The 26,246-nt window shown below is 40.5% G+C and overlaps 1 protein-coding gene across 10 annotated transcripts in view; it reads left to right on the top strand.

Moving 5' to 3' along the window:
* Nucleotides 1-19,928, top strand: part of FOCAD (focadhesin) — a 319,932-nt gene extending 300,004 nt beyond the window's left edge. For all 10 annotated transcript variants that reach the window (XM_021063120.1, XM_021063095.1, XM_021063125.1 and 7 more), the window contains 7 exons: nt 1,670-1,930; nt 2,751-2,840; nt 7,446-7,623; nt 9,080-9,177; nt 10,642-10,893; nt 13,358-13,433; nt 16,065-19,928. In XM_021063120.1, coding sequence (XP_020918779.1) covers nt 1,670-1,930; nt 2,751-2,840; nt 7,446-7,623; nt 9,080-9,177; nt 10,642-10,893; nt 13,358-13,433; nt 16,065-16,138 — 1,029 coding nt within the window. In that variant the 3' untranslated portion in view covers nt 16,139-19,928. The remainder of the gene's footprint in view (nt 1-1,669; nt 1,931-2,750; nt 2,841-7,445; nt 7,624-9,079; nt 9,178-10,641; nt 10,894-13,357; nt 13,434-16,064) is intronic.

The following is a 26,246-nucleotide window of genomic DNA, read 5'->3' as shown; positions in this document are numbered from 1 at the left end:
AGTGCCCTCTTTTATTTTTTTGCCAACCCAGGAGGTGACTAGGGCTGCAGGTGGAGCTCACTCGCAGGCCCCCAGTGGTGGCAGGCCATGCCTCCCTTGGCCTCTAAATCGACTGCCACAGTCTGTCCCTGCTGCCTATAGATCACACAAGAGGCACCTCGTTGCACTTAGCCCCCCACTGCCCTTAGCCCACACAAGAGGTTCCCAGCCACCCATAGCCTGCACAAGAAGCACCCGGTCTCCCGTAGCTCAAGCAAGTGGCTTCTCGCCACCTGTAGCCTGCACCAGAGGTGCCCCATCCTCTGGGAGCCCGAGTGCACATGCACAGGGAGATTCCTATGGCGATCCACCCCTCCTCCTCTTGGCCTCCCCAACGATAGGTGCCTTGCTTCTCCTGTAGGCCCAGACCTTCTCCTGGGCTCCCTCTGCCGGGGCATTCCACTCCCCAGCCTGTAGCACATGGCTCCCCCACCGGTGGCACACTGCTCCTTAGCCCCTCAGGCTGTCCCCATACCACCAGCCCCAGTCTTCTCCCCAGGACTGACCTCTGGAGCCTAAGTCTCAGTGCCCAGCCCCCACCCAAGTGTCTCAGGCATGGTGTCTGGGCTGGTGGTTCAGATGGTCTGTGCAGCTATCACTCTACTTTGCTCTCCTCAGTGCAGCGGCTGCACTTTTCTTGACGACTTTGAGGTCCCTCCATCTTGGCTGATCTCCCAGTCTGTTAGGTGGTTTCCCAGGCTGTGGGTTCCTTTTCTCTTTCAGATTTCCCTCTCAGGAATGCTAGTCCCATCCTGATTCTTTTTCTCTCTCTTTTTCTTTTGTTCTACCCAGTTGTCAGTTACACCCTTTTTGGAGGTTTAAGTTCTAATGCCAGCATTCAATAAGTGTTCTGTGCTAGTTGTTTTACATGTAGATGTGGTTTTTTTTTTTGATGTGTCAGTGGGAGAAGGTGAGTGTGACGTCTTACCCCTCCACCATCTTGCTCCCCCTTGGATTTTATTTTTTAGACCACTTCTTTTAGACTTGCTGCCCTTTTACTATCATATCTATGTTTCTAAGAATTTTTGAAGCCTGCTTTCTTCAAGTCTGTGGCTCACAGCTATCATTAACTGCACCCCTCCTTCGCTCTCCTGAAGTCTAAGGCGCTGTGGTCAGTTCCACATGCTCTGCTTGTTTTTCTTTGGTCAGAAATGGCCCCAGAATGCCAGTCCCCCTTGTTATTTCCTTCTGCTTCCTTAGAAGAAGAAATGAATAATGTCAGATATTGTTTAGTTGATTTCCAGCAGTTGAGCCTTCTTCTTCAGGAGTTTTTCTTACCGCAGAATGTGACCTTTTAAAGGTGAATAGCAACTGTCGCCTACTTCTAGAAGTAGCATTTTATCCCCCTCGCTGAATAGATCCAAGCTTTAAGCTGCGTCGTTCACAGATGGATTTGCTGATACCATATACCCATGTGAGTCACCATGAATCAAAAATCACTGCAGCAGTTAAAGTTACCTGCACTGGTGGCCCATTGGACCATGAAGCTGGGCGGAACTGAAGGGCCAGGAAGCAACCTGAACCTTTTCTCTTTTATTCTACCCTCAAACACAGGGATGACCTAGAGGTTCCGAGCATTACAAACCCAGACTTGCCTGTTTACATTTGCCCTCTTCTGTTTTGCTTTCAGCTGAACATCAAGAAATACCTCCTAGTATCTGTGCCTTTGTGGATAAAACACGTCTCTGATGAACAGCTTGTGGGTTTTGTTGAAAGCTTACTAGTGGCAGTTTTTAATACAGCATCCCCACTTTCCAATCCTGAGTTATGCCCAAGTGCCTTACAGGGTCTAAACCAGGCCATGAAACTGCCCAGCCCTGCTCACCACCTCTGGAGTCTGCTCAGTGAAGCTACTGGGAAAATTTTTGACCTTCTGCCAAATAAGATTCGGGTGAGGAACAAAAATATTTACATTCCTGACAATTTATGTTTGGGATTTTTTAAAGCCTTTTTGGCAAAGCGGAGAGGTGTGTTTTAAGAATGTGGTGGGAAGGATAGCAAGAAATAACCACATTCTTCACTAAGAATGTGTTTGCTTCCAAGATCTAAATTGAGGTTGAATATTTAGAACCAAAGTTTCAAGCATGCTCAGAAGCAGGTTCACCAGTGTGGCACCAGGAAATTTGCTCTTTTGCCTGTTACCAAATGCCTATAGAAGATGAGCAAGCTCAGAAACCCTTACACTTTACACCTGGAGAATCCTTGGACATATTGTCCAATATGCTATTTACATCAAGTGACTTAATACTAGCCTTATGCCTCCCCCAACAGCCTTCTGAAATGTAGCTGTACAAAGAAATTTTTCATTTGGAATGATGGGTTCTGATAAGGAGAAAAAAGTATAGCCAAACAAACTACACAAAACAACAGGAAAGATGTTTTGTGGGGTTTTTTGTTTTTGTTGTTGTTTTTGTTTTGTCTATGCCCAAGCATGTGGAAGTTCCCAGGCCAGGGATTGAACCCATGCCTTAGCAGTAACCAGAGCCACAGCAGTGACAATACCCAATCTGTAACCCCCGAGCCACCAGGGAATTCCAGGAAGATGTTTTTTAAATGATAAAAAGTGGCCATAAGTTTCAGCTTGGTTAAAATTAAAATCTCACCAGCTGCTGTTGCTAGATATAAGCAAATCTAATGATTTGTTAGAACACTGAGAATATACTTGTTACCTTACACTGTATTTTGATGTGCTTTGGATTTTTCTTTTCCAGAGAAATGATCTAGAGCTGTATATCAGTGTAGCAAAATGCCTTTCCGAAATGACAGATGATGAAGCCAATCGAGTTGCCCAGATTACCAAGGTAATGACATTACTATGTTCTTTTAATTATTATTATTGAGGTGGGAATTATAATTGAAGAGATGATTATAGTATCCTTTTCACTGAAACTAGTTTTCCCATGTATTTGTTTGTTACTGCCTAATTTCAGGAAGCTATCTCTGTTTTACTCTGCGGATTTAGGGCTATCCTAGTGTGGTTGGATTATAAATGGATAGATGAGTGAATAATTTTTTAACATAGTTAATCCCACCTTGTCAAGAATGTTTTGGTGTTTCCTTTGGGCAAAAATAAGTATAGGACAACATCTTCAATACAAAATCCACAAGAATGGGGAATATTCTGACCAAAGAACTTTCTGGTACGTGGAAGGCACATTAATTTTCCTTTTCCTGATGCTTATCCTTTTGGAATGGAGAAAGACGGCTGATTGAAACCACACTGAACAAACACTATTATCACTGACACAAGGTAATTAATAAGTACATTTCACACCTATACCCAGTCAAAGGATGAATAAGCAAAAAGTAGCATAAGAGGAAAGTTGCCAGATTTAGAATATAATATAGCTTGTTAAATTTTTCTTTTTTCTTTTTTTTTGCTTTTTAGGGCCATACCTGTGGCATATGATGGTTCCCAGGCTAGGGGTTGAACTGGAGCTGTAGCTGCCAGCTTACACCACAGCCACAGCAACTCTAGATCTGAGCCGCATCTTCGACCTACACCACAGCTCACAGCAATGCTGGATCCTTAACCCACTAATCAAGGCCAGGGATCAAACCTGTGTGCTCATTGATGCTAGTCAGATTCCTTTCCACTGAGCCACAACAGGAACTCCATAGCTTGTTAAATTTGAATTGCAGATAAAAAAAGGAATAACTATTTAGGATAAGTACATACCATGGACCTACTTGTTCCAATGGCCTCCCTACATACCAGGTAACACCAAAGCTCTCACATTGCTGGTGGTCATCTTATTTATTTCACTCTATGGCAAGTTTTCTATTAAGTTGAATCATTGAATCCTCTGCATTGTGTGCCTGTGATTCTCAAAACATTGGCCCAAGACCAGCAGCATCAGCTTGACAACTGATCAGAAATAAAAATTTTGGGAGTTCCCATCATGCCTCAGCTGATTATGAACCCGTCTAGTACCCAAGAGGATGCAGGTTCAATCCCTGGCCTCAATCAGTGGGTAAAGGATCCAGCATTGCCTTGAGCTGTGGTGTAGGTCACAGACGCAGCTCGGATCCTGTGTTGCTGTGGCTGTGGTGTAGGCCAGCAACTGTAGCTCCAATTTGACTCCTAGCCTGGGAACTTCCATATGCCAGAGATGTGGACCTAAAAAGCAAAAGAAAAGAAAAGAAAATGTTGGAGTCTTCCTCCAGACCTACTGGATCAGAAACTCTGGAGAGAGGTCCAGTAGTCTGTCCCGCCCGGTGATGGTGGCATATCCTAAGGTTTGAAATGCAGTGTTAGAATATTTGGAATAAAAGCATTCTGGAGATTAGTTTATTTTAAGCCAGGGTAAGAAAATGCTTGGGAGAATGGGCTCTGGAGCTCAATGCTGGGGTGTGAAGTCCACTCTCCAACTTATTAGCAGTGTGACCTTGGTTAAGTTTCATGAACGCTCTCTGCCTCAGTTTCCTCATCTATGAAAGGGAGGTAATAGCACCTACCTATTAGGCTTGTTATGAGAGTTAAATGGCTTAATTCATGTTAAGTGCTTGGAAAAGGGTCTGATCCAAGGCAGATACTTGATAGTAGCTCATTATCATGATTATTACATTCATGTAATTTATTATATCCTATTATTATATTAGTGTTATATAGTTGGAAGTAATTAATATAGTTCACTTTGTGGTACCTGGAGCTAAAGGTTGCAGTGTTATTCATTTGGATTTCTTTTTTTTTTAGGGCTGCATCCATGGCATGTGGATGTTCCCAGGCTAGGGGTAGAATTGGAGCTACAGCTTCTGGCCAATGCCACAGCCACAGCAACACAGGATCCGAGCCAAGACTGCAACCTACACCACAGCTCTCAGCCATGCTGGATTCCTCACCCACTGAGTGAGGCTAGGGATGGAACGCGAAACTTCAGGTGTACTCTTCGGCTTTGTTTCTGCTGCATCACAATGGGAACTCCTCATTTGAGTTTCTAAAGTGCCATTAAGAACATTGTCACTAGAATATTCTAGTGTTCTGATGTCCCGCAAAGAGTTAACGGGTTCTGCTGAGGCCAGTGTTTTCTGTTCATTTCTGGAAAGAACAGAGGTAAGAAGGAGGTAGTAGTGTAGCACTCAGACTCCCTGGGTTTCAGTTCTTACTCTGTGAGGCATAGGGCACATTACCCAACCTCCATGCTTCAGTCTCCTCATCTGTAAAGCAGGGATGATAATTTATTGCATAGGCTCAGTGTGGGAATTACATGGTTAATACAGTGTTCCTCAAACCTTTTGGTCTCAGGACCTCTTTAGTGTCTTAAAAATTATTGAGGGAGTTCCCGTCGTGGCGCAGTGGTTAACGAATCCGACTAGGAACCATGAGGTTGCGGGTTCGGTCCCTGGCCTTGCTCAGTGGGTTAAGGATCTGGTGTTGCCGTGAGCTGTGGTGTAGGTTGCAGACGCGGCTCGGATCCCGCGTTGCTGTGGCTCTGGCGTAGGCTGGCGGCTACAGCTCTGATTAGACCCCTAGCCTGGGAACCTCCATATGCCACGGGAGCGGCCCAAAGAAATAGCAAAAAGACAAAAAAAAAAAAAAAAAATTATTGAGGACTCCAAAGAATTTTGTATGGTTATATCTGTGAATATTTACCATATTAGAAATTAAAACTAGGAAATTTTAAAATATAAAAGTAGTAGTAATAATAGACACATTGAATCTTAGCATAAATAAGAAAAATACATTCTCAAAAAAAACCAATTAGTGAGAAGGTGGCATTGCTTTACATTTTTGCAAATCTCTTTAATCTGGCTCAGTGGAAGAAAGCTGGATTCTCATAGTTGCTGCTTCATTCGCTTTATTGTGATGTTATTTTGGTGATGTATATGGAAAAAATCCAGCCTCACACAGATATGTAGGTAGAATGGGGAAGAGTGTGCTAATAGTCTTTTTAGATAATTGTGGATATCTTTGATATGGTACCAAAATTCAGCAAGTGGTAGTTCCTTACAGGTCAGTTGCAGTGTGGCATCTGAAACTATATCCATGAACTTCACATATTCTGTTACATTATAATCCACTGGTCCGTTGTGCTCTAGGTCTTTTACCAATGCATGATTTTGTAAGATAGTATTATGAGATTTGTAAGATATACCAGTCATTTGGAAAAAAAAGTCACTAAATTTTGAAAATCTTCCAAATTTTGGTACATTTCATTATACAGTATCAATATACCACATTTGTCAACATCACTGGGAACCTCCTCCAAAAATTTTTATGGGAGTTCCTGTCGTGGCACAGCAGAAATGAATCCAACTAGGAACCATGAGGTTTCGGGTTTGATCCCTGGCCTCACTCAGTGGGTTGAGGATCCGGTGTTGCCGTGAGCTGTGGGGTAGGTCGCAATCGCGGCTCGTATCTGGCGTTACTGCGGCTGTGGCATAGGCCAGCGGCAACAACTCTGATTAGACCCCTAGCCTGGGAACCTCCACATGCCACTGGTGTGGCCCTATAAAGACAAAAGACAAAAACCCCAAAAACTCTTATGAATAGGGAAGCTGCCAAAGTCATCGTAGCAGATACACATTTTCCCAAAACTCTTTTTTTGCTTAAAAGCTCAAACTTTATCACTGACAACAAATACAGTCAAGCATTTTATTTGAAGTGACAGTCTCACTTCCTTCACTTTTAAAAAATAATCAAATACCCAGTTTGCATAACCATAGTTTGTCCATCAAGCATTCTTTCAAGTAAATGGTGTTCCATGACAGGAGTGGCTATTTCAGCTCACATCTTAATCTCACATGTGTTTTTTCTTGAGACAGCCATCATACTCGGTGCAGTCAGTTATGCATTCTTCCCATTTTGTCATACAGAATATTAAAAAGATAGTGTACTCAAGGGCAGAAGTTTAATGAAACTAATAATTTTTATTGTTTACAAGGATATTTTAAATGAAACTAGCTTCTCAAAAAAATGAAAGTGTCAGTGAAAAACACAATGAATATTACCTCAGTTTAAGGGCTATTATGAACATAGTTTGACCTCACAGACCCTCTAAAAGGGTCTTGAGGTCCCCCAGAGGTCTGTGAACTACACTTTGTGAAGTGCCAAATGAACACATGCTAAGTGCTGAAAATGGTGCCTGGCACATAATAAGTACTGTATTTGTTATTATGTTGTTTTTATTATTTCTGTATCTTTACTCAACATCCTCACCAATTAACCCCTGAAGTCACTTACGGTTTTTATGAGGAAAAAGGAGGTGACATTATAACCATCTATCTGTACGTATGTTTTAATATAGCTCACAGGCACATAGGTTACGTGCCGCAGGAAGTGAAGCATTTTAGCATTTGGAATGGTAATCAACTTCCTACTCAACTTTGTGTTTTGCCCTTGCCCCTGAGGTTCTCTAATGACTTCAGTTAATTTAATAGTAACTGAACGATTTGCTTTTTTGCAGAGTAGCGTAGAAAAAGCTGCCTTTGTCAGACTGTACTTGGTCTCTCAAGGACGATTCCCCTTGATGGGCTTGACTGATGTGCTCAGCGTTGCTGTCCAGCACCATGAGAAAGACACACTGGGCTGGATGATACTGCACAGCTTATATCAGGCCCGCATTGTGAGCCACGCCAACACCGGTAAGGCCAGCCTGGGGCGAGCATTGGGAACAGAAGGGTTGGCTTCCCATGGCTTTTAGGTTGTCATTGTTTCCTCAAACTTGAAAATTATATTTTTTTAAATTATAGTTGATTTATAATGTTTCTTCAATTTCTATTGTACAGCAAAGTAACCCAATCACACACAGTCCCCTGTGCTTTACAGTAGGGCCCCATTGCCCATCCATTCCAAATGTAATAGTTTGCCTCTACCAACCCCAAACTCCCTGTCCATCTCACTCCTACCCCCTACCCCCTATCCCTGGCAACCATGAGTCTGCTCTCCTTGGCCATGATCTATTTCTGTTTTATAGATAGGATCATCTTTGCCATATTCTAGACTCCACATATAGGTGATATCATATGGTATTTGTCTTTTTCTGACTTACTTCACTTAGTATGAGAATCTCTAGTCCCATCCATCTCAACTTAAAAATTAGTTTAGTGCTTCCTGACCCAGGTGAGGCTTTGATACCCCCAAAGGCAGACTGCCTTGGATAGAAACGAACAGTTACAACTCTCATCATCAACTCTTTGGAGGTGGGAATTAATTCTCTTGGAGATTTTTATCTTGCATTTGGCCCTCCAGGCCCTCAGAGATATAAGCAAGTTTATCAGGTTGATTCTGCCTGCTTTGCCAGATGGATGTTGATTGATTCTGCCTGATGTTTTCATGAAAATGCCTTTTGGGTGGTTCTTTAACAAGCATGAGAAAAAGAAAGCAACAGAAACAGATTAAATAGTTCTTCTATAGAAGGACTTCTGAGGGGTGGGAAGAAGAAAGTCCAGAAACCCTGACTACTATTTTCCTTTTTATGTTTTCAGAAAAACAACTAATTATCAAAGATTTAACATTGCTAGCCGGTTGGCATGCCAGATATCTCTGAGTGTGTTTAATGTTGAGAAACTCCAATAAATGCATTTAACTACTTTATCACAGGTTTGAAGAATAAATTAGCTTTTAAAACTAAAGACAGGAGTTCCATTCATGGCTCAGCAGAGACAAATCTGACTAGTATCCATGAGGAAGCAGTTTTGATCCCTGGCCCGCTCAGTGGGTTAAGGATCTGGTGTTGCCATGAGCTGTGGTGTAGGTCGCAGATGCAGCTCCGATCCTGTGTTGCTGTGGCTGTGGTGTAGACCTGGAGCAACAGCTCCTATTCGGCCCCTAGCCTGGGAATCTCCATATGCCGTGGGTGCAGCCCTTAAAAAATAATAACTAAAAAAAAACCTAAAGACAAAATATGGTCATCTAATGTAAATGGTATTAAAGAACTCTCTCACAAGTGAGCACAGGTGTCAGGTATCTTAAAAGACTTGACACTGTTGCGCGGAGTTCTCACCGGATGTTTTGCTTTAGTTAAAATGGTCATCACTGGTCTATTTTACATTGCAGAGAGGAGCCACAGCCTGGTAAGAAAATGTCCTTTTGTTTCAGGGGTTTTGAAGAGAATGGAGTGGCTCTTGGAACTGATGGGTTATATCAGAAATGTTGCTTACCAGTCAACGTCTGTTCAGAACAAGGCCCTTGATGAGGTACAATCTAGGAGAGTAATTTGTCACTTCCCTAAAATACAGAATTTCTATTTGTTCTCCCCGAAGAGAAGTATGTTGCCGCTTGCAGCTTTCCTTCCTTCCTTCCTTTTATTTTTGGGAAACAAGGATAACAACTCTCTGATGTTACAAGGAAATGGATGTTCTTACCAGGCTCTTGGAGACACCCACGGCTGCCCTTTGAAAAATATTTTCAACAGAACACATTCCTTAATGGGCAGCACACAAAGGATTCTAGCTGGAGAGGGAGCCTAGGGTCCTGACTTGGGCTGGATCCCACAAGGAATGTGGAGTACAGGGACCTGGCCTCTGCACTGGCCCAGAGCACAGCTTTAGACACCTGGTTTGAAGGGGTCCTGAAGTGTATGCCAGGAATCTGTGTTTGTACCAATATTTATGTGCACATATTGGAGAGGAATTTTCATCTCACTTGCAAATTACCTATGACCCCAAAAAGTGAGTAAAAAAAAATAGATTAATTAAAAAATGAACAGTAGCACTTTCCTACTGTCCTCATTTTCTTGACCCAGCTGCTTACTGTGCGTTTTTTGTTTTAGTATTTTTAGTATTTTTCTCTAGCCATATTTTAGGAACCTCCTGTTTAGTGTGTGAGTAAAATATGCATAACCTGGGATGTTGTTTGATATTCTGCCCAGCTTTTCTGCAGAGCTGTGTGTCTTTTTGAAATTTTCATTAGTGAGATTAGGAATTTTAAGAGATTAAGAGGTACTTTTAAAAATTTTTTTTGAACTAGTATGATCTATCCTTTCTCTTCTTCTTCATTTCCTCTTCTTTATTAACCTGCTCTGCTTCCTTACAGAAATCTTTAAAAATTGGAAAATGTGGATAAGCAGAAAAAAGCCTAATTTAAATCACAGTAATACAATAACTCAGAGGTAGCCCTTGTTACCACCATTTCTACAAGTGTCTAGATTAGTCTGAAATCTAAATGGATGGATTCCAAAAATATTTTTAATGTATGTGGAGAGTCATTTGTTATGATTTCTGTTCAAAAGTAGAATGTACATGTTTTTAAAAATCAGTTTTGGCCACATAACAATAAGCCTAAATATCCCTGTCCAAATCCCTCTTAATTAATTTTAAATCTCTTTGAAAACACCAAAACAGAGGAATGTTTGGATCTCAGTACGATTAAACGTTAAATAAATTATGTTTCTCCTGAAATGTTAAAATAATGATAATGAAACTGCTGGGTCTCTGTCCTCACAAAAAAAGGATCCTTCAAACCTTTCCAAACCCCAGAATATCTCTCATTAAGGACAAAATAGAGTTTGCTGTTCAGTCCACTTCCTCTTCTAGGGCAGGGGGAAGGGCTGAGTGAAGAGGAAGATAACATTGCATCACCATGGGAGCTGCATATGTGAACATGTGTTCCTTTGAATTGTTAAAACATATGACCTAATCTTGTTTCTCTTTCCTCTGGAGGCTTTGGACTTCTTGTTGCTGATATTTGCAACCGCAGTGGTTGCATGGGCAGATCACGCTGCTCCTCTCCTCCTCGGCCTCAGTGCCAGTTGGTTGCCATGGCATCAGGAAAATGGCCCAGCTGGGCCAGCATCAAACTTCCTTGGCAGGAGTCCATTGCACAGGGTCACTCTGCAGGAGGCTCTCACTCTCCTTCCCAGTAGCATGCCTCTTCTGCTTCAGAAAGAGCCATGGAAGGAGCAGACCCAGAAGGTAGGTTGGGCAGCCACCTGCTTGTCAGGGCATGCGGCCTGTTTTCTCTTCTGCAGTTCCTGCTGTAGAACTAAGGTTGGAATCAAGTGAAATTTGACTTAGACTACCTCCTTTTTCTCATCCCCAAATCTCAGCCAGATGCCGAGCCTCGAAGATTGAGGCTAGCCCAGGCTCAGGGTAACTGTTGAGTAAAAACAACAGCAGTGACAGCAGCCATGACTTGCTTACAGTCAGGGGTGAGGTAGAAGGGAAAGCTTATACTTGCCTTCATTTATTGAGGGCATGTGTTCTTGATCTTGGGAATGAGTAAGTCTCTTGAGAGCTGAGAATTTGAGTGAGGAGGCAGGAAGGCAAGTTCAAGATTGCAAGATGGTATGAGGGGGCAGGGGTGGGGTGGGGTGGGGTGGGAGGTTCCCATTGTGGCTCAATGGAAAGAAGATCTGACTAGTATCCATGAGGATGCAGGTTCGATCCCTGGCATCGCTCAGTGCGTTAAGGATCCAGTGTTGCCATTAGCTGTGGTGTAGGTCGCAAGCGCTGCTTGGATCTGGCGTTGCTGTGGCGTGGTGTAGGCCAGCGGCTATAGCTCTGAATCAGCCTCTAGCCTGGGAACCTCCTTATGCTGCAGGTGTGGCCCTAAAAAGACAAAAAAAAAAAAAAAAAAAAAAAAGAATTAACAATTCCTGTGGATAGGCCCAGGAAATCTTCCAAGGAGAGATGTGAATCTGGAGTGTCCATCTTTTACCATATTTAGGGCTCCCCACAGCTTATTCAACACTATAGCGATGTTCCTAGTGCCCACTGTGCTTCTGGCCTGTGCTGGATCCTGTGGGGGGATTTGTAAAGGCCAAAGGTCATCACCTTTGCGCTCAGGAAAATCCAAATTTTAGAAGCACCTTTTTGTTTTTGTTTTTGTTTTATAATCTTTTTGGCCACACCCATAATGTGGAAATTCCTGGGCCAGGGATCAAACCCATGCCCCAGCAGCAGCCTGAGCCACAGCAGTGACAAGGCCTGATCCTTAACCCACTACACCACCTGGGATCTCCCCTTTTGGTTTTTAATATTGCATTTCCCCGTGCTACTAGCTGTCACGCGGCATGTATGAAAATACGTTGCATCCCGTATTTCTCATTACATGGCTCTGACCTGTCTTGAATTGTCCATTGAAAGATTTTTTGTTTTGAATCCCATTTAATCAAAAGTGGATTTTTATGAGGTTGCAGGCTTAAAGCCAACTTTTTGTGGCTTATTCTTAAAATCTGGACATAATCTTTAAAAATATTTCTGAATACTGGAACTACAGTTAAGCCATGAACAACTCCACTGAGCGTCTCAATTAAAATGCCTTTGTTTTCTTAAACCTGATAAGCATTAGTATTATTGCCCCAAATTTTGGATTTTCTTTTTCATTTTAAGTCAAAATAAATTTAAATGTAGTATCCTATTCCCTCATATTATTTCTGGCCTGGGACACCCATTTCGCTTTGGACTACAGTGTTGACATCCTGCATCTGTGATGTATTTGTAGTACTTGGTTTATGTACTTACTGGGAGGATATGATAAAACTAAGGAAAAGAAAACACAAAAAAAGTTTTAATTAAAGCAGGGAACTAGGAATATTTTACTCTTCAACCCAGCTTCTATGTCCAAAGTTATAACCCCTACCTACTACCTACAGCTAATATATGTTTTTCAGTGAGTCAATATTGGGAATATTTAGTCAATGAAATTACCCTGTATCTAATTCAAAAACAATTTCAGCTGCACCCTGGGAGATCAGTCAAACTCATGAATACTGTGAGTTTTTACCTCATTTGCAGGATTTATTTGCAGTTTACACGCTTGGGTCTACCTGGCAAATTGTTTTATGCATTGTTCTCTTGCATTTCAACTTTGTTTCATAGCCATTTGAAAACTGTTCTCAGCTATAAAAACATATTTTATTTTAGAAACAGGGGCTTACATCTGATGTATTTCCTTATTTACTGCCCAGCCTAGGGGCCAAGGCTTGATGTGCACAGAACCAGGTGGCTGGCAGCATGATATGAAAAAAGGGTGTAAGACTTTGATGCCAAGTGTTCAAATATTGACTCTGCCAGTCACTGGGAGTGGACTTGGGCAAGGTCCTTAACCTCTTTGGGCTTCTTAGAGCGATGAGACCTAATGTTCGTGGCACATGGGAGGCCCTCTGGGCCCATGTCTGCCTCACTGTTAAAACCTATAGCAAGTCCCAGGCTATTCAAAGGAGGAAGGAGGTTTGACTTTGCTGGGTCATTTAATTAAATGAGACCTATTTCCAACTTTACCATCTCTTTTGCCTTGTCCTATCTGCTTTCCACTTTCCTAGCTTGTCTAGGCACTATCACCCTGATACACATATATGAAGGCCCAAAGTTCAGAATGATGTCTTACTGATAGTGAGATTGTTTTCACTGATACTGTTCTTCATTTTCACTCTAGTTCATTGACTGGCTATTCAGCATCATGGAAAGCCCTAAAGAAGGCCTCTCAGCAAAATCCAGGGATCTTTTAAAAGGTATTACACTTCCATGCTTTTCTGCCCAATTCTGTGAAAAACCATCTAGTGTTGTCGGTGCTCCAGAAGAGCATTCTAGTGTGTGTTGTCTCCTGAAAGGGCTGGTCTTGGTTCAGTTTAGAGCAGTAATCTAAACTGTCACCAGTATGGCATTTTGAATTAGAAAATAAATTCAAAAAAGAGTCCCCTTGCCTTTAATTTTCACTTAAATGGTCTTTAAATGTTTTCTTATAATCATAATATGACTTTAATTAAAATTTAGAAAATTCAGGAGTGCATAAGTTTGTCACATCTTCTGTTAAATTTATGTCTAAATACTTTATTTTTGATGTTATTGAACATGGAATTGTTTTCTTAATTTTATTTTAGGATAGGGCATTGTAAATGTGTAGAATACAATGAATTTTTGTACCATTGACCTTTGAACAACACAGGTTTGAAGCATGCAGGTCCACTTATATGCAGACTTTTTTCAATAGTAAATAATATAGAACTACATTATCTGGATCTGGTTGAATCTAGATGCAGAACTGCAGATAAAAAGGAATCCTGGAGTTCCCGTCATGGCGCAGTAGTTAACGAATCCGACTAGGAACCATGAGGTTGCGGGTTCGGTCCCTGCCCTTGCTCAGTGGGTTAATGATCCGGCGTTGCCGTGAGCTGTGGTGTAGGTTGCAGACGCAGCTCGGATCCCGCGTTGCTGTGGCTCTGGCGTAGGCCGGTGGCTACAGCTCCGATTCGACCCCTAGCCTGGGAATCTCCATATGCCGAGGGAGCGGCCCAAGAAATAGCAACAACAACAACAAAAGACAAAAGACAAAAAAAAAAAGACAAAATTTAGAAAATTCAGAAAAGTAAAAAGAATAAGCAATGAGGAATCCAGAATTCCATTGCCCAATAACAGTTTTATTTTTCCTAAGTTTTTGCTCCCTCTGTGTATGAGTGTTGTTTTAACATTTTTATCATAGACAATTGAAAAAAAAATGTACATACATACTTTTAAGTACTACTTTTTTTATGTTAAAATTATTTTAAAAGCATTTCAACATGTTCTTACACTGGCTTCATAGGTAGTATTTTTAATGGCTGCATAGTATTTTGCAGAGGGAGTTGGACATTTTCCATGCTTCCAGGTATTTAGATGGTGTTTGTATTTTTTATTTGACTGATCCACAAATACAATCTTCCTGTGAAAATTATGTCAATTTTTTTATACTGAAATCTGAAGTCTTCTGGTAAGGACTCTGTGGCCTGAGACAGCTTGTACTGTCATCCACATCTTGGGATTTGGGGTCTGGGTCATACCAGTGGTGCTCTTGATGCCCTGACACCCTATAAGTTGCTTCACTGAAAAGTCTTACCTTGGGAAAGCTACCCACTTTCGAACTCTTGTGATAAATGACCATATTTTACTTTAGGGTCTAATTTATTTATTGCCCAATAAGGAGGCATTTCTTAATGTATTGGTGCTGATCTTTCTTCTCACATCCAAAGTGGGTAGGAGGGCGTGTTTAGGAAGGTGATTCTGATCAATCACAGAACTTCCCAGGAAATCAGGGCAGTGGTCTAACATAATTCACTTGACTCTTCCCTAGAGACTTGCTGCTAGGATTGCCTCCATTTGTTGGGGGAAACTCTTCCTTGGGGAGTTTGGACTCTTTTTTTTTTTTTTTTTTTTCCCCTGCACTTACAGCTTATGGAAATTCCCAGATTAAACCCATGCCACAGCAAGTGACCTGAGCCACAGCAGTGACAACACTGGATCCCCAGCCCACTGAGCCACCTGGGACTCTCAGCTTGGACTCATTTCTAATGGCCTTGGGTCCATAATACCATTGGTTGTTCCAAACATATACTGTCTTAGGTCATGAAGATAACAATTGATACCAATGAGGAAAATCATTATATTGGTCAAGGAAATACATGTTCACTTGGTCATATATTCGAGGGCTTACTAGAGTCACACACAGTTACTGTGTAACTCTGGCTTACCTTCATTCCTTCACACTAATATATTTTAAATTACATCTTAATATATTTACATTATACTTATATTAGTATCTAAAATAAGATATATAATAAGTCACCTACAGGGATTATATATAACTTCCCTACTTTAAATTGATCCCTGAGGGACCCATGACAGGTAAGAAAATGTATATGTTCACATACGGTTTAGTACAGTCATGCTTGCTCCATTGAGCCCATGAACCCTAAGTTCATTACAGGATCAGTTTTTCTGTTGTTTACCTTTTAGTTAAACATTTAGTGGAAAAATCATGTTCATGTAGAAAAGTCCACACGTCATAAGTAGATTTTTACAAAGGGAACACATCAATGTAATTAGCACCCAGACTAAGAAAAAGAACATCACCAGCATTCCAGAAGTCAGTTTTGGTTTTAATTTTGCAGAATTTCCCACTAACTGTTTGCAAACTAACTTAAAAAAAAAAAATCTTTTTTTCTCAACCTTGATTACTCGTTTTCTTTCATTAAATAAGGCTTGATGGGAATTCTCAAAGATTAGCCAAGTGACAATAAGCCAAGTTCTAATACCTTTTTGATCTAAATGACCTTTGCAAATGCAGTTCCACTAGATACAACAGTGCACTTTATTTTTTGTCCCCTTAGCCACCCTGCTGTCCTTGAGAGTTCTCCCAGAGTTTAAGAAGAAAGCCGTATGGACCAGAGCATATGGTTGGTGAACAGTTTTTGCGGTAACCAGCAACATTCTCAGCTGAATGAGGAAAACCATGCAGACAGGAGGAATTTTTCAGAATTAGTGTCTGGGATTACTGAGACATGATGCAGAGGGCTGAGGGTCATGAAAGGGTGGCTGCATAACTGACAGCTTGAACCATGCACGCCAGGAGACGGAAGGGCTATTGCTTCGGTATCCAGGGCAGTTGAGACTGACACAAGAACTTGAATTTTCTTTTATTTCACTAGAGTTCAATCTGAAGATTTTCTTTGTGAAAAATTGAATATATCATCCCCCCCAAAAAAATTCTAGTAAAATAATCTTGTGAATTTTGTGCATATGACTTTTGTTTTAAGGCATGGGGAAGGTTTTGCTAGCAAAACTATAGTGGTGACAGTGAAATCTATTTCCCATGAATTCTCTAGAGGGTATTCATTGATTCAGTGAGTTAGACTGTTTTCTTATTGCTAAAATGCTCTTGGAACTGCTCTATAACTATAAATAATAAGTGTGGTGTTAAACTTGAGCTAAATCAGACTCATTAGTCGTGGCGATAATTTTCTTATGCTTGGGTCTCCTGAATGTAAGTGAGAGTTACCTCATTCAAAATAAGGAAGGAGAGGTGTCTTTGCTTGGGGTGTGGCAGAAGCAACGTGGGGTGCACTTCTGGTTCAGCCTGAGTCTTTGAGTCCCTGGGAGGTGGGGACTATCATTGACCAGGCCTGGGTCATATGTCCATCCATCTGAATCAGGTTTCCCCCAGATCTCGAAAGGTGATGACATGCTAAGCAAGCAAAAAATGGCAAATATCTCCTCAAAAGATCAATTTTTTTTAATTTTTTTTTTTTTGGTAAATACACATCTGTCTTAATCAGGTGACTAAGTGGCCTAATGCCAAGTAAATGAAGGAATGTGACAGTATCCTCAAGGGTTGCATTTTACTCAGGGGCTTGGAGTCAGCCAGGAATTTAATTTGCTCTGATTGCTAATTATTATTTCTTCATGCAGCCATTAATCAGAGCTGTCTTTAGCCAGTCACACAAACATACCAATGTATACATATATGAGATTACGGGGGAGAAAATATGTACCACTGGAATAATATATCTTTTTTTGTCTATCATGCCATAGCAGTGCCCTGTACTTTACAAGCACCAGGGAGCTTTTTTATTCCCGTGTGGCGTGTACCTTCATGTTGTCACCAAGTGTTCCTACCACATAGATTAAAAACTGCTCTGCTAATTTTATTTTCTAAATATATAGATTTATGATTCTAAGTTTTAAGTATTTGTAGGTCACTGTGTAACTCACACTCTGTTTCTAGGTCACAGCTCTTTCTTTTGCTGAATTCCATAGGGTGCCAAGACTCTTACAGAAAAGGGGGAAAGGTGAGCTCTCAGGTAATACTAACTGCATCACCAGTATTTCATCTCTACTACTTCCTCACAGGCTGGGCTGGAGGAAAATGAGTTCTAAGAAAGCCAAAACAGAAAATTTATGTGAGAAGCCACCTCAGCTTTCTTATACTTCCCACCAAGGGGAGGTGGAAAATTCTAACATCTATTATTAGGTAATAAATGTAACTAGAGTATCACTTGCATTATCTTATTTAACCCTTGTAACAATGCTCTGAAGAGGCATTTTTTTCTTGTTTTAAATGGAGAGAATATATCTAATATGTGGCAGAGCTACTACACCTGGAGCTAAGGTCATAGCAGCCCAGATCCAGTGCTCTTTCTACTGCATCTGGCTCATCAGCACCCACTTTCAGACGAAATTGGCCACCAAGGATTAAACCTCATTCATGCTTAACATAGGTTGCTGTAATCAGATAAAAGAAGCACCATTGTCTCTTGTTAATAAGTCTCTGGAACTGGGAATTAGGAGTTCTAGTGTGACTTCTTCATGGCATAAAGGACATAGATTCCTGAGCCAATTGGCAAATGTGGGTGGCAGTAAAGAACAGTAAAGAGGATGTGGGCTCTGAAGAGCTACTCTAGCATTTCCCCCTCCAGCTCCCACCCAGGGGGCAGACTCACTAATGTTCAACAAAAAGGATGGAGAAGCAGCCCAGTCTTCGAAACCCAGACTGCCTTTTTCAATTCAGCCCAGTTTCTTCTCATTCAAACTTTGTCCTTACTCCTGACTTGACAAGACAACAGAAGACTACAAAAGGGAGGAAATAAGATCTGTCTGTATCCTCTCTTCTCTAGCTCCCTCTTTTTGTTTTCAGCAGCCCTGGGTTTAAGAGTCATAGGACTGTTCTATTCATGGGAAGCTCAAAAGGGTCTAAAATGTCAGATTCTAAATTTGAAACTCTGAAGGTTCTAAACTCTAATTATGCTAAGATGTAGGTCACTGGAATAATAAGACCCTTTCTCCTGGTTACCTGTCTGACCTCAGGTAAGAATTAAGGTATTCCCGTAGGATAGTTCAGTTTGTCCTCCAGAAACCAGAAGTCTCTGCTCTTTGAGACCAGATGTTCAAAACTATATACAAAAGGAAAAGTTTCCTTACAAATCATCTTCTGTTAGTTTTTGAAATCACAAGTTACCAAGACAAATAGCATGCTGGGGTATACTAACAAATCAACGTGTGGGATTAAGGCCATGTTATGTGTCTCAGAAGTATCCAAACACTCTGACTCTTGATTTGAAAAGTGTACACTTGGAACAGATGTTGGGATCCATGCAAGTGCCTAATATCTTTGTGTTTTATTTATAGTGTAATGGCTCCATGGTAACTAAATGGCTATTAATCACCTTTTTTTTTGATTAATTGACACGTTAACTTCTCCAAAATAATTTTAACCAAAGATGACAATTATATAAGGAGTAAGACTTTTTTAAGGACTCAACTACCATCTTGAAATAGCTGAATCACTTTGAAAGTAGTAGTTTTAGGTTTTTGGTAAACATTTTAGCAAATTGCTGTTTTAGAAGAGAAACCTGACTGTTTGGTAAAGAAGATGGGGCCTTTGTTAAAGCCAGAGTCATAAGCTACGTCTTTAGGTCTCTGACCTCACAGCCTATTCATAGCTGCAGGCATTTCAAATGGAACCAGGGGACAGAATATATCTGGAACAGTTCATATCCTTCATTGCTTTTATGGGACGACACCCTGACAGCATCATCTTCATGTATAAATAAATGTATATTATTGCTGCTCTGGTGCTGGATAAGAAAATATGCTTTTATATTTTCTAGAAGGAAATGCTTTATTCTAATCCTCAAAACTTTTAGGTCTCAACTTTTTAAATGTATGATTCATAAAATATTTATGAAGTTATATGCATGCTGTTAAACTGCATAAACCAAGATTCTTTGAAATTGCAATTTAGAAAGATCATCTGATTCTTGCCACACACAGAGAACTTGTGAAATAATATCCAGCCAGACTATTAGATATGGAAGTGAATAAAAATGACAGTGAGGAATCCCTGACTTGGGCTTCATTTTTTGCTGAAAGAAATAACCTACCTAAACAAAGTAGTTGTCAGAATTGAAAGAATACAAAAATATGCTTTATAAATTCTAAAATATAATATAAATGCTTCACTTTTGTCCATTTCACTGACAAATAAATAGCAGTTGTAATGCTTAAAACATTTCTGACAACGTGTATGTTGGGACTTGGGAAGATTAAAAATATTGTTCTCTTTAACAAAGCACTGGAGAAACAAGTAGCATAATAAGGAAAAATATTTATATAAATTGTCTTAAAAACTTCTGTATGTTTATTTGTACATGAGGTACCCTTTGAGATTAATCAAATATAACTGAAATATCACCTAATTAATCTGATATGCTTTTTAAAATAGTTTTTTTTTTTCTGGATGTAGTAGCAGTAATCCATGAGTTGAGGGTTGCACAGCAATTAAGCATGTCTACTCTGCACCACAATACAAGGTTCTGAGGTACAAAGTAAACAGGATATGACCTTCCTGCCCTTGTGCAGCTTACATTCAGAAAATATGTATCAGTAAACCATCATGTAAAAGAAAAGACATCTAGGAAACATGTCATAAATTTCCTACTTCTGTATGGTCCTTTATAATTTACAGAAGTTTACCATATTTCATTTTCTCTTCACAACAACCTTAGGCAGTTAAGGAAACCGGAACTCAGGAAGTCATTCAGTTAGTAAATATTGGGGCAGGATTTCAAATAAAAACCGATCTTGAGAAGATTATACAGAGTGGAGTAGAAAGACCCTGAGCTCACTTCCTTTCACAGGCACACCAAAATCACAACTCATGAAGAATAACCATCAATTCTTCCTACCAGAAGAAGATCTTCCTAACAGAACCTACCAGAAAAGATCTTCTACAACTAAAGATATAAAAAAGGAACCATAATGAGATGAGTATGGGGTGAGTTACAATATAGTCAAAATTCCATACCCTTGGGTGTGTGATCCACGAGCAGGAAAATAATTAGAATTGCAGAGTTTCTCCCAAAGGAGTAAGAGGTCTGAGCCCTACACTGGGCTTCCTGGTTTAGGGGTCCTGCACCAAGAAGATGAACCCATAGAGCATTTGGCTTTGAAGTCTAGCAGGGCTTGCTTTTGGGAGTCCCAGAGAGCTGGGAAAAATAAAGACTTTATTCTTAAAGGGTGCACACAAAATCTGACCCAGGGCAAAAACAGTAATTTGAGAGGAACCTGGATCAGACCTACCTGCTGATCATGGAGAGTCTCCCAAAGAGGCAGGAGGCAACTGCAGCTCACCCTAGGGACAAAGACACTGGTAGCAGCCACTTTGAGGAACTCCTTCTACCACATGAACACTGATGCTGGTGGGCCCAGTTGTGGAATCCTCCCTCTAGCTTATTAGTACCAGCACCAACCCCACCCTTGCCCAATAGTCTATAAGCACAAATGTTGGCACACCTCAGGCCAGGCAACTAACTTGGACACAGCCCCAGCCACTGGCAGAAAGGCTGCCTTAAGAACCCCCTGAGCTCAAAAATCACCTCAGAACATGGCCTTGACCACCAGACAGCCCACGACCCAGCCCAATGCACAAGCACACAGGCTCTAAACTCAGACCGTTGGAGACCCCAAGCCAGAGACCACCAAAACAAGCTCCACTCATCTGTGAGTGGGCACCAATCCTAGATATTCCAGGGTTAAGGACCCACCTTCTAAGGAACCTGCTTTAACCTTGGGTCCAGCCTTAATCACCAGGGGTCAGAATCAGTCCCAGAACAATTACAGTCCCATAACCTGTGGACCCAGCCCACCCACCAGAAGGCCAAATCCTGCCTGAGAATAGGTGGGCCTTAGCCCTGCCCACTATCAGGCCAATATAAGCTTTAAGACACCCTGCACCCTGCAGGCAACTATGTCAGGAACCACCCCACTAACCAGCAATCTGATACCTGCTAAGTGACACTGGGCCTGCAATCAGAACCTAGGACCCAGCTCTGCCTGCCCAGTAGGCAGGCACTAAACCCAGGACATTGTTTTACCCATTAATGGGCAGGGAAGTGTGCCAAGGTTTCCTAGATCCTGACATCACCCATCAATGAACCAGCACCAGCCCAAGGGCCCGTTGGGGTTCTGCAGTCAGTCACTTCCTGACCTACTGTTTCCAACCAGTGACAAGCAGCCTACACACAAGGTACGACCTTGCAACCAAATCGACCAGAGGCAAACCAAGCCTACTAGATCATTCACATAGTCAGCCCACTAAAGCAGAAAGACCCATGAGGCTTTCACAGAATGAATCTAGAGCGTAGAGTTCTGGTGACAAGAATGGAGTGCACTGCTGGGATACAGAGGAACGTCTCCTACAAAAGGCCAATTCTCCAGGGTTGGGAAACATAACTGACCTACCAGATACATAAAAATAGAAATAGCAAGTTAGGCAAAATGAGGTGACAGAGGAACATGCTCCAAACATAGGAACAAGATAAAACCTGAGAAGAACGACTAAGTAAAGTGGAGATAAGCAATCTACTTGAGAAAGAGTTCAGGGTAGTGGTTGTAAAGATAATCAAAGAACTCAATGGATGCACGGAACAAGAAGGCAGAAGGTTTTAACAAAGAGTTAGAAAATATAAAGAACAAAGAGGTGAATATAATAATTGAAGTGAAAAATACATTAGAAGGAGTCAAGAGTAGATTAAATGATACAGAGGAATGGATCATCGAGCTGGAAGATGGAGTAACATAAGGCACTGATGCTAAACATAAAAAAGAATGAAAAAGAATGAGGACAGTATAAGAGACCTCTAGGACAACATCAAACACACTAATATTTACATTATAGGGGTCCCAGAAGGAACAGAGAGAGAGAAAGGGGCTGAAAACATAATTGAAGATGTAATAGCTGAAAAGTTCTCTATCCTAGGAAAAGAAACAGACATCCAAGTCCAATAAATACGGAAAGTCCCATACAGACAGGATGAACCCAAAGAATACTACACCAAGACACACTGTAACTAAAATGGCAAAAACAAAAGATAAAAAGAGAATACAAAACAGCAAGGGAAGAGCAACACACTAAATACAAGGGAGCCCACATAAAGCTATTGGCTGATTTTTCAGTAGAAACTCTGCAGGCCAAAAGGGAGAGGCTCAATATATTTAAAGTTATAAAAGGAAAACCCTACAACCAAGAATACACTACCTGGCAAGGCTTTTGCCCATATTTAATGCAGAGGTCAAAAGCTTCACAGACAGGCAGAGACTAAAAGATTCATCACCACCAAACCTGCTTTATAAGAAATGTTTTTTGTTTGTTTTTTTAGGGCTGCTACTGCAGCATATGAAGGTCCCCAGGATAGGGGTTGAATCGGAGCTATAGTTGCTGGCCTATGCCACAGCAATGCCAGATCTGAGCCACGTTGTGACCAACACCACAGCTCATGGCTATGCCAGATCCTTAACCCACTGAGCAAGGCCAGGGGTCCAACCTGCATCCTCATGGATACTAGTCAGATTGTTTCTGCTGAGCCATGATGGGAACTTCTATAAGAAATGTTAAAGGAACTTATCTAAGCAAAAAAGAAAAGGACAAACAGGAAACCTGAAAATTACAAAAGGAAAAATTCATCAGTAAAATCAAACGTACACTAAAAGTAGGAAATCATCCACACAAAAACCTAGTAGGAAGATCAAAAAGCGAAAGTACTAAAATTATCTATATTCAAAATAAGGGGTACCAAAAACACTCATATGTAAAATATGATATGAAAAACAGTAATTGTGAGTGGGCAAGAGTAAAAGTGCAGGGTTGTTAAAATGCATTTGATGTTAAGAGGTCGGCAACTTAAAACAATCATATGTAGATGATAGATAGATAGATAGAGCTATATATAAACCTTATAGTAACCACAAATCAAAAATTGGTAATAGATACACATACAAACACAAAAAAAGGAATCCAAATATACCACTAAAGACAGTAAAAAAAAAAAAAAAATGAGATAACAAAAAAAGAAAAAGACCCATAAAGAAAACGCCAATACAATTAACAAAATGACAACAATAACATGTCAATAATTAAACATAAATGGACTAAATGCTCCAACCAAAAAAAATGAAGTGGATGAATGAATACAAAAACAAGACTCATATGTATGTTGCCTATAAGACACGCACTTCAGATCTAAAAACACACAGAGAGTGAAAGTGAGGGGATGGAAAAATGTACTCCATGCAAATGTAAATAAAAATAAAGCTGGGGCAGGAATACTTATGTCAGACAAAATAGACTTTAAAATAAAGACTGTTGTAAGAGACTAGAAGGAAATGACATGATGATGGGATCAATCCAAGAAAATATAACAACTAAATACATATGCATCCAACATAGGAGCATACATAAAGTAAATATTAACAGACATTAAGGGAGAAATTGAAAGTAACACAGTAATAGTAGGGGATTTTTTACACCCTTTTTACATCAACGAACAGACCATCCACACAGAAAATCAATAAGGAAAATTTGATATTAAATAACAAATGTGAGGCCAGATGGAATATATGTAGAATGTTCCAGCAAAAAGAATATACATTCTTTTTTAAGTGCACATGGAATATTCTCCTAGATCACATTTTCAAGACCATAGTAAATTTAAGAACAAGCCTCAGTAAACTTAAAAAAACTGAAATCATATCAAGCATTCTTTCTGACAGCAATGTTATGTGACTAGAAATCAACCACGAGGGAAAAAACCTGCAAAAAATACAAACATGTGGAGGCTATACAATATGCTACCAAACAACCAGTAGATCACTGGGAAAAAAAAACCATCAAAGAGGAAATCAAAAAATAGCTGGAGGAAAATTAAAACAAAAACAATCCCTTGTGGTTCATGCCAAATGTATGGGATGCAGCAAAAGCAATTCTAAGAGGGAAGTTTATAGCAATACAAGCTTATCTCAGAAAACAAGAAAAATCTTAAACAACTTCACCTTATACCTAAAGGAGATAACGGTGATACTAAGAACAAACAAAACCCAAATTTAATAGAAGGAAAGAAGTCATAAAGATCTGAGAAGAAATAAATGAAATAAAACCTAAAACAAAACAATTAAAAAAAAAAAAAAGGAGTTCCCATTATGACTCACCAGAAATGAATCTGACTAGCATCTATGAGGAAGCAGGTTTGATCCCTGGCCTTGCTCAGTGGGCTAAGGGTCCAGTATTGCTGTGAGCTGTGGTAAAGGTAGCAGACTTGGCTTGGATCTGGTGTTGTTCTGCCTGTGGCATAAGCCAGCAGCTACAGCTCTGATTTGACCCCTAGCCTGGGAACCTCCATATATCATTGGTGCAGCCCTAAAATGACAAAAGACCAAAAAAAAAAAAGACCAATGAAACTAAGAGCTGCTGCTTTAAAATGTTAAATTGATCAACCTATAGCCAGGTTCATCAAGAATAAAAGGGCACAAATTTATAAAATCAGAAATGAAAAAGAAATTACAAATGACACCACAGAAATACAAAGGACAAGTGACTACTACAAACAATTACATGCCAATAAAATGGAAAATCTGAACAGACAAATTAGCAGTAGTGAAGCTGAATCAGTAATGAAATTGAATTCATAGTAAACTCCCAACAAACAAATGTCAGGATCAGACAACTGCACAGGTGAATTCTATAAAATACTTAAAGAAGAATAAACAACTATCCTTCTTAAACTATTCCAAAAAATAGCAGAGCAAGGAATTCTTCTGAATTCATTCTACAAGGCCAGTAGGCCTTATACCAAAACGAGACAGATTTCACAAAAAAAGAAAATTACCAGCCAATATCACTTATTAACATAGATGCAAAAACCCTCAACAAAATATTAGCAAACCCAATCCAGCAAAACATCAAAAGGATGTTTACATCATGATCAAGTAGGATTTATCCCAGGGATGCAAGAATTCTTCAGTATCCACAAATCAATGTGATATACTATGTTAACAAACTGTACATGATTTAATTTGAAAAGATAAGTGCACCCTACTGTTCATAGCAGCATTATTTACAACTGCTAAGATGAGGAAGCAACCTAAGTATCCATCAGCAAATCAATAGATAAAGAAGATGTGGTACTTGGTACTGACCAGAGCTTGGGACAATATTGCAGCATAGAAGGAACTGAGCTCACCTTTTCTCATGAAAACACTAAAATCACAACTGCTGAACAACCATAGACAAAAAAGCCTGGAACCTACCAAAATTAATATTCTACATCCAAAGACAAAGAAGAAGCCACAATGAGATAGCAGTGGTGCATTTGTGTTAGAATCAAATCCCATACCAACTAGGTAGATGATCCACAAACTGGAAAATAGTTATATTGCAGAAGCTCTCCTACAGGACTGAGAGTTCTAAGTCCCATGTCAGGATCCCCAGCCTTAGGGTCTGGCTTCTGGAGGATGAGACTTCAGAGCACCTGGCTTTGAGGCCGGCAGGGCTTGATTGCAGGAGCTCCATAGAATGGGGGAAAACAGAAACTCCACCCTTGGAGGGTACACACAAGTTCTTGTGCACACCAAGACACAGAAAAAGCAGTGACTTCATGGGAGCCTGGGCCAGACCTACCTGCTGTTTTGGAATCTCCTGAGGAGGTGGGGGATGGCTGTGGCTCACTGTGGGATGAAGGCAC

Source organism: Sus scrofa, chromosome 1 (genome assembly GCF_000003025.6).
Source record: "Sus scrofa isolate TJ Tabasco breed Duroc chromosome 1, Sscrofa11.1, whole genome shotgun sequence".
NCBI lineage: Eukaryota > Metazoa > Chordata > Mammalia > Artiodactyla > Suidae > Sus > Sus scrofa.
The sequence above is the reverse complement of the archived record's forward strand: the minus strand, read 5'-3'. Positions and strand labels throughout refer to the sequence as shown.